The 12,792-nt window shown below is 36.0% G+C and overlaps 1 protein-coding gene across 4 annotated transcripts in view; it reads right to left on the bottom strand.

The window, feature by feature from the left end:
* WWP1 (WW domain containing E3 ubiquitin protein ligase 1) overlaps positions 1 to 12,792 on the bottom strand; it is a 58,737-nt gene that overhangs the window by 31,312 nt on the left and 14,633 nt on the right. For all 4 annotated transcript variants that reach the window (XM_066179193.1, XM_066179213.1, XM_066179182.1 and 1 more), the window contains exons 2-3: positions 4,413 to 4,503; positions 586 to 724 (exon numbers count right to left, since the gene is read on the bottom strand). In XM_066179193.1, the coding sequence (XP_066035290.1) occupies positions 586 to 724; positions 4,413 to 4,482 (209 nt within the window). In that variant the 5' untranslated portion in view covers positions 4,483 to 4,503. The remainder of the gene's footprint in view (positions 1 to 585; positions 725 to 4,412; positions 4,504 to 12,792) is intronic.

A 12,792-nucleotide genomic window follows, 5' to 3' on the forward strand; every position in this document is an offset into this window, starting at 1 on the left:
CTTCTAGATCCAAGTCTGAACCAAAACAATCTTGCTTGTGAATAAAGCATTCTAACCAAGTGCAAGATTTCCAGCTCTTCACGGAGTCCTATTCAGGTATATTAACACCCCAAGCATAGTTAAACCAAACTAAACCACAAGAAGATTAAAATGGTCAAATATCAGGATAAGTTCAAGGTAACTTTGCAGTTTCTGTGTGCATATCCCTTCACTGGGAAATTCAAAAGAAAAAGTGACCTCCCTTATAATTATTACTTATCCAGTTGAGACTTTTTTCCTTCTAAAGTTGAGAATGACATGGATACGAGTAAGTCTTTCTAGCAACATGAGCTAAACACAGTGCTAACAAGTTTCAAGACTATATCATGTACAGCCACTGTATGCAAGTAATACACTCTGTAGGAAAAAAATACTCTCAAAATATTGTAAGGATTCAGAAAAAAATCATTTGAGATATATACCAACTTATGTCTGCATTTAGACATCAACAGCCAGAGCAAACTATGTAGGCAGCCAAGCTTAGTAAATATTTGCCTGCAACGTTTGTCTAATAAACAGTATCAAACAACCAAAAAATCTACTTACACAGTCAGCTGCTCATCCCACTTGGGATTTGAAGAACTACTTGATTTTGCTGTTTTCTTAATTTCTCCATCTGCAGTTAATTCCGTGTAGAAAGTTGTTCCAAACCAATTCTTTCTTCGTTTCAGTTTGGCACTAGAAACTAATAAAATACATTGCTTTATCTATAACAGCATACTGTTGCTGACAATCAGAAAACTTGCTGCCTACACACTGTATGAAATACTTTGCATGGCAACATTTTCCCTTCTGCTGAACAGAAAGAAGTCAATACAAAAACGGTAGCTTTTATTTTCAAAAGCCACTTTGTCAGATAGGTGAAGCCAAGTGTCACATCCTCTTTCCCCCCCCCATACTGGCAGGACTGGTGGTAGACAGAGCACAATTATTTTAGAAATAAACACTGGAATAAAGTAGGTTATTTTCTCATTGTTCTCCCTATTCTTCCCTTAACTGAAAAATGTGTAAGTACATCTGATAATGCACCTGAGGGATTATCAGACAGACTTTATTTTTTAGTTATATATTTGTTATATTTACTTATATATATTTAGTTACACATGTTATGAAAGTCGATGCAGTTTACACCTATTTCAGAATGTCCCTGTATAGCAAAGCCTGTGTACAGAGCTTCATTTCTTTGCCTGTATTACTGCATGGTTGAATTTGGGGGTTTACACATCAGTCCGTCAAAATTAAGAAACCGACTCTCAGTTTCCCCTTTTTACACAGCTTTGCAGATGAACTCAAAGGTTTCAGGTAAATATTCAAAAATTAAAAAACACCATTTATCAAAGAAGCTATTTTCACCTCCAAATCACTGGTAAGCTCCCCTGTGCTCCTGAACATAAATCTGTTCTCCCTCTTCCATGCCCAGCTGAGAAAGTCACTATAAAAACCAACAGCAGCCTAACTGCCAAGATTTTAAATTCTATTTCAGGCAGATGGTGTCTTGAAAAGACCACAAGAATGGACTCTCAATTATATTTACCTCCTGGCTGTGCCTTTTTCTAATTCCTCCCTTGCTTCAGTGTGATTCTTGCTCCCTCCACTTGCAAACTCAAACAAGGCTGAGTATTTTCAGCCATTTGGAAATAATTCTTCCCTGCTCCTTTCCTCTATGGTACTTGCTAACTCAACGTAGAAGTTTACTAAACTGAAAGGGAGGCATATTTCTGGATTGCATTATTCTGAGATGTATACATTAGTCATTTAAAAGTTAGTGCGATGCAATCATCCAAGATTCTAAAGGCAGTAGCCATGGACTTTTACTTGGTTTCAAATAAAAGGTGCAAATTTAACTCCCTCACATTTGGAAAGCCCAGTCTCAGTAATGCATCATGGGTCATAAAAGGGAACTGCAGCCCTGATAATAATGAAAGCTGGAATGTAGAAAACTAAAACTGTAATTCCACACACAGTCATATTTTTTTTTCATCTGAAATCATGATTTTTTAAGCTTTGACAACCTCTACTTCCACATTTTCCTCCACAATTTGCTATCCAAAGGAAAATACAATGTTTATTAAAACACAGGTATTTAGTAATGATATTCAAGCTTCCTTTGCATTTCCCCTCTTTTATCTGATTATGTTTCAAGTTAGTAAGTTTTGAGTCCCCAAACATAAAAGGAGACCATCATCATCTTCTGGTTAGGACATCTTGTAAAAAAACCTGTGAGTAAGTAATAATACCAGCTAGACACCCAAAAGAACTAACAGACAAGATGTCACCAAGAATACTTTAACAAATACTGCTGACAAAGCATGCCTACAACATGCTGTATCTGTCCAAACCCAAACAAGTCACCACTCCATATGAATTCCTTGTTTGCAAAATGAGTCTATGATACTTGATGCCTTTATTAAAGTGCTTTTTAAGTACAGTTCTTGAAATATAAGTCTAGCTTCTACAGCACATAACTGCACATAAATATGCAGTGTAAGCCACCAATGCTACAGTCCCACACTCCTCTGTCTCCCACTACTTCCCCTATGATACTGCCACTGGCATTAATTCCTGTGATTTTGCAATAAAGACTAGGTTTAGTGAACTAAACCTTCAGAAAACTAATCACAAATGCTGTAAAGACTTCTTCCCATTTCAGCCCTGACCCAGATTTCTTTGAGTCAAAAGAAGTCCCAGTAACAGAAAAATACAAGACTATTTACATAAGGAGCACAGGATAAAAATTAACATTTCTGTACACACAGATCTGAAATTAGGGTCATTTGTGTAAGTCAGTTTATACACACATTCAATCACTTATATATACATTCAATCCACAGGTGGCTCCATCTCTGCTGTAAGTTATTGCCAGTTTTGATGAATCATCACATTGAGTAATGTGCTCCTTGCATAAGGTTTACCACTTTTGAAGTTCCTCTCTTATCTAATTTCATTAAATATCCATTTGGGGAACTCTTCAACAATATATTTTTTTCTCAGATAACCTGGCCATCTTCAGATCATCCAGCAAAATGCATCTTTCTTTACATGAAACCTTTATTAAGACATGGTATCTTATTCATGGTTTTCCCATATTTTGTTCAGGATAGCCTTAATATATTCTTGGCCATGCATCCATTTTTACTTCAGCATTACCAGATTTCTCGAAATCCCTGGAAAGTTCAATTTAGTTATCAATGGTAAAATAATAGTTATACACATAAATACATATATATTTATTTATGGTAGGTGTACTTATGTACAGTATCGTATCTACAAGCTGGTAACACTTTCACTTTTAACTGCTGTAACACTGTCACAGTTAGCTATCAAACTTGTTTTCTTAGATGCACTTTGCTTATCTTCAGACTACAAGGAAGTCTCAGTTTTGCTCTGCTGTCCCACAGAGAGAGCAGCTAAGATTGACAACAACTGTCACATCTTTGACCACTTCTTGTCCATCAGTAGCAAAATGCATCATCTACTTGGCCTGTTCAAAATCTATTAAAAAGTGTCCCCAGCACAATCAGAAATTTCCAGGACTCTTTGGAGCTTACTGTGTTTCCCTACCACAGATACTGGGACGGCCGATTTCTGCCTCAAACTATGCGAACTAGCAGAGCAAAAGGAAAAAAAAGTAAACAGTCACAAGAGACAACATGGCAAATTGCAACTGGATAGAAAGAAAAACATTCAAAGTGACAAGGCTTATCAAAAGGAAAGCTGGTAATCTACAGCCTTTGAGACACTGAATATTCAACTCGACAACATGATGAGCAACTTGATCCAACCTCAAAGGTAGCCCTGCCTTCGTCAGAAGAGCGGACTAGGGAATCACCAAAGGTCCCTTCCAACTTAAATTATTCCATATGTCTGTTTAGTCCAACCTGTGGCCCTAAGGATATTATATTCAACAAATATTTACCTGATATGTAATGACAGAACTTAACCTTTTGAAGGGCTAACAAATCTCCTCTAGTTCTCCACCTTCACTAAAACATTGTACACATTTTCAGCTTGTGGTTTGCTACAACCACCAATCTTTTTCCTAGAATTTTAGTAATATGTGTTGCTTCTTCAGAATACATGTCATTAACCCCTTGTTCCCAAGCAAAATTTCCTGCAATTGTCTGTACTGTTGTACAGATTACCTTTTTTTTTTTTAATTTTGAAGATTTATAAAACCCTATCATGCAACTCACTGTATAATCTCTATGTAGTCTCAAATCATCTACATCTATTACAGTCACATTATTAACTCTAACATTCATACCATTAATTAAAATATTAACTACTTCATTTTTACACCCACTTCCAGGATTGCTTTTGTAGAATACATATGTTTTCCTGTAAAAATCTCAATGATACAAATCACTACTTGCCTGTTACTTGCATCTGTAATCTTCCATTATGGCTGTGACTTGTATCAGATCTTGGTGAGGCTGTGGCCATGTCAGAGGTTGAGGCTTCAGCCTAAGGAAAGCAAAGAGATAGTTCATTAAAAAGTATTATCTCTGCATGTTAGCTACAGCTATTAAATAAAATGTCAACTAATCAAGAAGTTACCAAATACTATTTAGATACAGCAGAACACAATATTTCATAACAGCAGTTAAAAAAAGCAATCACTTTGGAAATTTGTCCCACGTTACAGCTCTAAGGGTGCCAAGACACTTCAGTAACATATATATTTACATAGTTTAGAACAACTGCGTAAGGCAAGAATAGAAATTCAGCTGTGATATATCAATAATTCTCTCTCTAGAACACATACTTACGGTCTGATTTCAGATAAGCTGAGGATCAACAACTTGAAATAAAGAAAATGTCTGAAATATTTAAACACTTGAAAATCATGCTGCCACCAGAAAAAAAATCACTCAAGCAGTAACAAGAGCAATTCTGAAAACGTTTCCATTCTATCCCTAGATTTGCCACCAGCTTTCTGCCCTGCTGCTGTCCACCCACAAATCACTTCCCTCTCCTACTGAGACAGGAAGCACTTTACAAGGACCTTACCCCATCTCACCACTCAGAAACTAAAGCTAAGCGTGCCAGATAGATCCCAGCTGAGGCATCTGAGCACATACACATGCACACAGCATCACTTCTGTCCTCCTGAATTACAACACCTGAAATACATCTAGAAAAAACACATCTAGTAAAACACTCTGTTTCTATCAGACAACTACTTTTCACAAGAAAATAATATATTCGTGTAAAATAGACTTTTCCTGATCTGGATGAACTTTCACATATTTGTTTCTGTGAACATAAATGGTTTCAAAATCAATATGGGAAGAGCTGTCACCAAACCTTTTTGACCATGCACCTCTATAAGTATAAAAAATTTTGAGTACATACCCCTAATATATGCATGTTTATTTATCAATTAAATATATGTACCACTTTACTCCATATATATTACAACACATAAAACCAGAAATTAAAAAGGATGAAATGAAGATGATATAAACAGTATTTTTAAAGAATTTTTAATAGTAAAAAAACCCTTTTGCTCTTACTAATTTTTTTTTGTGAGAGCCATATGATTGAATATGCTTCAATATTTTTTAAAATGCTGACCTAACACTTCATAATACAGTGATTTGAAAGTCTAGTTTCAAATTCAGTTTATTGGCTGTCATAACTGGAAAACACAATTTACAAAGATATGTACATCCAAATAAAAGTGCATCACTTACTAAACCATGACACTCATTTTGCATCTCCATCCACTAATTATGCAAAGGTTTTTCTTGAAATTTGGCCAGTAAATTTCCATCTCCCCTGATATCAATCACTTGTTACTGCAAACCAAAGAAAGGTATTGCATTTTTACACTTTTATCAAATTTTCAGATTCTGAAACTTAATTGTGAGGACTTTTAAGCAGATAAGGAAATCCTGCTTCCATGTTTAAGTGTACAAATTATGGTAGGTTTTACAGATGACACATCTTTTCTGGCAACAAAAATCACACAAGGAAACATTTCAAAACATCCATTTTCAAAATGCTTCCTTCATAGCATCAGTTTATTTCAAAAAGCAATAGGTTTTTTGCTTGTTAAAATACCGTCTTCACCTTCAAGGGAAGGTGTCTTAAGTGTCTTATCATTTTGAAAATAACTGTTAGTCAGCACACTGCTGACTTATCACTAAACAGGTCAGGAAGTTCATAACAGTTGTTTTCTTGTGAGATAAACATGTAATTAATCTTCAACTCTTCTAAGCACTTTGCTATGATAACTAGCAATCCTCTGCACAGAACACAAGATCTTCCTGATCATACCCAGTGTCATTACAGATTATTTTAAATACTCGACTATTTAAAGGTTTTGTTTTCATACAATGAACCACAATGATGACATCCTGCAGCACTTCGTGCACTTATGGCTCCAACTTCCTTGTTGCTTGCCTATATGCATGGTACAATGAATGAATTCTGCAAGTGGTGCTCAACCTGTGACCTTAGCCAAGAACCTTTTTTTACTTCAGACAAATCATCCACTCCATCTGTGGTTACTTTTGTACAGTTTTTCCATTTAAAAAAATGCTGTTATTAAAGAAGATACTGTTTAGAATTTATGCTTAAGAATGTCTCTTGTCTGGTACCTCTTTCCCTAGTGACTTAGTTCTTTGTGGATTTCATTATGGACACAGAATCTAAGTCGAGTCACACCACAAACACCTATACTTTCATCCAACTGTCTGTACAGCAGGCCTCTCCCACTGCGTAATTTTGTTCCGATATTTGTTCCTCCAGAACTCTGCCAATGTTTTCCAGACATCTTCCAACACTATCTGCTGACAAAAGAATGTGTTTTGATTTGTCACCACCTTGTTTGCCACGTATCACTTCAGACATTTATACTACTGCAGGAAGATGAAATGTTTCCCCAACAGTATCTCTGTATTCTGCTACTGAGAAATCTCAAAGGAGGCTTCTAAGGATCTATCACTAAGTTTAGTGAAATCTTGTAAAGTCTTGGATTGAGTATAGAATGACTTTAACACTGCTGAAAAAAAATCGTAGATGTTTGTCTTTGTGTTCTGGGTGCTTAGTTTTTAAATGCCTTGCTAATGGTGAGGGCCTCATGCTATTATTAGCTGATACCTCAAGAAACAACGTTCATCATTTCCAATAGCGGATGTACATCCATATTTGAAATACCATTCTTGATAAACCAAATTGTTTTGGCTGACTTCTTGTCAGATCTAATGGCCAATGATTTTATCTCATAATACATCTGACTGAGGGCTCATGCTAGGAGTAGAAGAAGCATCAGCTCTGCCATGTTCTTATTATTCACATTACTAGTATTATCTTCAACCCGTGGTCTATTTGCAGGAATTTTTTTAAGCCACTTGCCCATTTAGTGAGGGTTTGTTCAGTAAAAACTAAATATTATAATCCACAAATCCTCCTAACTGGGCACAGGTAAACTGCAACCATTACAACACACTGGAAGTGAATGAATAAATGAAGGTGCTACTGTGATCCCATCATACTGTGAAATACTAAATCTGCCTTCAGGACACCTCACAAACCTGTGTGACACAGGATCATCCGACATACAGACATACAGACATACAGAGGGTGCCAGTGTCAATATGTATACTAAATAAAGCTTAATTTCTTATTTTTCAGGTAAAATGTAAGTCCTAGATTTTCTACACACATTTCACTGGATGGTGTTCTACACCTGACTTTGGAGGCCACTGATACGGAAAATGTCACAAAAGCAACACATTCAAACAATTCTGAAGCAAATAACTTCAAATTCTTCACAAGAAACCAAGATCTGTAGTCTACTTCTAAACATACATTAAAAAACTAGTATAGGCATACTTCAGTAATTGAAAATTCATGATTGTTTCTGTCCTCCAACTGTTTAACCTGCATAGGTGTAAAATGCTAGAGGGGGTTTGGTTTTTACTTGGTTGGTTGGATGAGTTTTGTGCTTTTTTAAACTTTACGTCAAGGATGCACAAAGCAAAACAAATACAGAAATAAATAAATAGTGTCAGAATCTTCAGGTAGACAGTTCATTGTATAATCTCTTCAAACTTCACATGTTGGTTTATCTGCATGTAATACCATCTGCCCAAACCTGAGTTTCTGGCTCTGCTAGCTGTTAAGCTGCTAATTGCATTTGGCAAAAACATCTGCCAGTCTTCTGATAACAGGAAGTGAGAACCCACCACACTTAGCTTTAAATCTTTCCTCCTGAAGGAAAAAATGACTTTGATGCATGGGAGAAATTATTGCACTGAAGCAGAGCTCAATAGCTGATGGAGATGAGACAAAGTTAGGCTTGGGGTTGGCTGAGGGGCTGTAACTGCAGGACTGCAATCCACAACAACAGTCCCTTGATGTTCTGTTCTGACCCTTTTGAATTAACGCCCTTTTATAATAGAAATCTATTTTATATTCTTGCCAATATGGTACACTTAGGTGCATTTACATAGCAATGATTACAGTTCCATATTTTCAGTATGTTGCAAACAAAATACTGACATGCATGACAAATACTATTTAGAAAAGCATATGAAAATTTTTAAAAGCATTTAAACTTTAAAAAAATAGGTTTTTACCAACAATACATAAAGTTTTGTGTCATAGTTTATATTGAAAAGGGCTTTACTGAACAGACCAAATTAATTGAACTGACTGATTCTGTTTTCTTCATGTTCCAAGGATTCTAACAGTTTTCATCATGTTCCAAAGACTCTAACAGCTGCAGCCCACTCATCCTTTCTTAACTGATTAGAAATCAAGAACTGGTTAGGAATTAAGAAGAAAGGAAACACTGAATTTATTTAAGGCTTCAGTCATCACTTATTTTCATCACTAACTATCCAAACTCAGCTACTGACATTTTTAAATTAACAGGTTAGTGCCTAATCAGCTCAGATGCAGGTTGGTTCTTTCAGGAGAAAGTCTGCTCACATGACAATGTTTGACATTTTCATTCAAGATCCAAAAAGCTACTCTAATATTAAAAAAAAAAACAAAACCAAAAGAGTCTTGACTGCCTGATACACACTGGGTCATACTCACTTCCCATCAAACATTTTTTTACTCCAGGTAAACAAAGCCTTCAGGAAGAAAAGTCAGCCAAACTAGACTGTACAAGATGAACAATTTTATCTAGAGCTTTGAACGCCTATTGTCCCTGAAGGCTGGTCTGAAAATATGACAGATGCTGCTGGCACAACTGAAAAAGAGAAGCATAATCCAAAACTTGGCCCTTCAACCTCTGACAGAAAAATTACTGATGCAGATATGGCAGGGGGCAAAGGTGAGGTGAGACACCAGACAAGAACTCTATCACAGGAACTGTTTGCAGTGCTGACAAAAAACATATTGTGCTGACAAAAAACATATTATCAACATTTTGTAAGGTACTAGTACAGACTGTCATACCCAAGAAAAAGACACGAAAAGCTCTCCTGGGATAATAGACCATGAAAGAGCAGTCCAAAATTAACAAAGACTGTAAGTAAATATTGTTGACATAAATCTCGGGTTTCTGGAGGGCAAGGCTGCTGCAGAGAGACCACACATATACTGAATGAAATTAAGCAGGGACAATAGAGAAGTCACATAAGTAGAAGAACTGACAGATTTACATGAGGATGGGACTACCATCATTCTTTTACCTTATTAGAAGTAAAATGTTTTATAAGCTGAGGAAGGTTTCTGAAAGTTCTAGTAGAGATGCTTCCAATATCAAAAATCTGAAAGTTTCAAGGACTAGGAACCTCCCATCTTGATGAGCCAGAAGAAATTATATCCACATGGCCAAAAATAAACAAGATTTCAACTAAACACATTTTCTGATTGGCAGAAATGCATGGGATAGCAATTACACCAAGGGAAGTGAAAATACTCATTAGGAGGACTGAGTAGTTTTCACATCCACAGTAATGTCAAAAACAAAATACCTGTATTTTCTTGATCTAATTTGCAAAAAAGTCTCCATGAGAAAGAAAACCAGATGGGGAAGAAACACTGAAAGTTGAGGGTTTTTTAAACAATTTAAAAGTCATATTTCAAATAATGCAAATTCAAATAATGCAAATTTCAAAAACCTCAAGCCCTTAGCACTAATGGACAAGGGAATACTATGTCATAGGGGCATTATTTACTGCTTTCTTGCATTATGGACAAACCCTTTTTTTCCTCATCCCTAAATCCTTTTTTCTTGTCTCTCAAAATAAATGCCCAGTTTGGCTCCTGAAAATGTTGATTAAGGGTTAAAAATATTTGAGGTCATCTTTATATAATCTTAAAAAGAGGATTACATACATACACACATAAGTTTGTAGTTATCTTTTAGTTTGTACCATCTTTGTAGTTATAATCTTCCTGAAAATGAGGGGATTAATTCTGACAGGGCTACAATCACCACACATTCCCAAATATGAAGTTGCCACATCTCCTTATTCAAGTTCTAGGTTAAACTTCATTGGTCTAAAGGATGTAAAGCTTTACTTTCAGAACTGTGTCATCAACACATACAAATACCACTCCCAGTGCCAAATACCTGAACAACAAAAATTCACAGAGAGACTCTGGAGAGGCCCGTGAAGATCATAGAGATCACAACCCTTCTGTCCCTGATGTAACCCACAACTGTTACATCAACTGGAAGAGTACAGTCTACTTATTAACTCCTACAGCTGATATGTTAATATTATTTCAGTTGTGTATATTATTTTGGGTAACTACAGATCAATTAGGACAAAGTAAAACCCAAGCAAAACCACGGAATGGACAACACAGAAGTCTATTAAAAGAATTAAAGGATCATTTTCTAATTTGTGCGAATCAACAGTTTCATAGCAGTCTCCTTAACAATAACAACATTTATAAAATTTACGCTTCTGTGAACAATACTCTCTACATTTCAAAATGCTATTAAAACATCAGAAATCAAAGGGAACAACAACAGTGAATATTTCACTTATTTATTTTTCAGTCATTAGTAGAATAATTACTTATCCATAGAATTTAAGCAGGCACATTTTAAATTGCTTTACTTATTTGATAATGAGTGCACCTGATGCAGGTATTTCTTTGTAAAGCTGAAAGTTAAAAAGTATCACTGGAGCAGTAAACACACATTTAGAAATTGCTTGATGCTGTGAACCAGTAATTGAGGTGATATTTCATGAAGAACCAGGGCACTCAGATGTAAAAGAGTACACCCACCAAGAGAGAAAACCATTTCCTACTCATATGATACCACAAAAGTCAAGCTAGGAATAAGAAAAACAAAAAAGTACCAATATAGTATGGTCCAATTGCCTGTGATATCATTCCATAACATATGGAAAATCCCATCACAGAAAACAACAGTAAGCGGTTTTTTTCCCATTTTAATTCATGCACGTAAAAAGGTCAATTAACACTAAAGGCTGGAGAAGTGAACAGTGATTTCAGGAGGCTGTCAAGGTCAGAATCTCTGTACTGTATCTGTTCTGATCTTCTGAGTGTGAGGTATGGGAAGGAAAGATTCCAGGGAAACTCTGCCCATGGCAGAGCACACAGGGTGACAAAGCAACCCTGGGTGAGCATCCTTCAGGAAAAGACAGTTGTTCCACTTTGTTGGGGAGCACAGCCAATCATCCACACTTCTGGTCCTGCCTCCAGGCCCTCTTCTTCAACCAAAGAAACAAGGCTGAGGTGGGGGGAAGGAAGTTACCACTCTGATGAAAATCAGCAAGTATAGAGCCAGAAGCAAGTTTCTCAATGTAAAAATAAGAAGAAAAAGAAAAGGGGAAAAAAAAAAGCCTTTTCTTATGTCAGATATAAGTAAGTTTCTTAATCAATTTTTTTCCATTAAGGCTTTCAAAATACACAATTTTTATTCAACATAATTATGACTGAAAAGTCCATTTCACTATTTATCAACAATAAAAATGGTAATGATTTTGTCACAGGTCATTGAACATACGCCTGATTAACTGGGTTTTCTTAAAAAAAGAATCAAAACTATATTACTTCCAGAGAGAACCAGTAACTCTATTATCATCAAAAAACGGAAGTTTCTCCCTTTATCATCAGGAAACTTTCACCTCAGTAATCCGACACGTAGAAACGGAAACCAGATCTGAAACAGATCTACAGAAATATCTGAACCCAAAAATGTGTTGGCCTGTCTTACACTGAGCAGGAGAGCAGAGCCATTTCTACAACTCTTCTTGCCCTCTGCAAAACTAAAAACAACAACAACAACACCACAACTAAGACTTGGCATTCCTTCTATGTATAGCTTTGATCATCCAAAGTTAAAATTACAGTAATATTTACATATAGGCAAATACAGAACTTAAAGGTTTCTTTCCTCGAATGCCACAAACCTAACCACAAACCAAATGCCACTTCAAGAAGCAATAGAAATACTTATCAGTAAGAGCTGTCTTCCACAAACACCAGTAGGGCCTTTGGAGAATCACTGAACATTTACTTCATATTGAAGACAAAACTAATTTGTTCTTCACAAAAAATTCACCTCTTCTCCTCCATTTCAGATGTTCTCTTCCTCCTTAAGATTTACTATTACAGGCCAATTCAGAATGTCCACAGTTCCATTCTCTATTCTGAACAAATATATGGTAATCAAGAGTATGCAGTGAAGCCCAATACAAACTTTGGTTTAGGTGCAATGGACTAGGGTTACAGACAAGACCTTACGCAGGCCAAGGTATTAGATTTAATTAATCAGCAATTAATTGATGTATGGGGGGGAAG

Source organism: Chamaea fasciata, unplaced genomic scaffold (genome assembly GCF_029207755.1).
Source record: "Chamaea fasciata isolate MVZ Bird 193981 ecotype frontalis unplaced genomic scaffold, bChaFas1.0.hap1 SCAF_1, whole genome shotgun sequence".
NCBI lineage: Eukaryota > Metazoa > Chordata > Aves > Passeriformes > Sylviidae > Chamaea > Chamaea fasciata.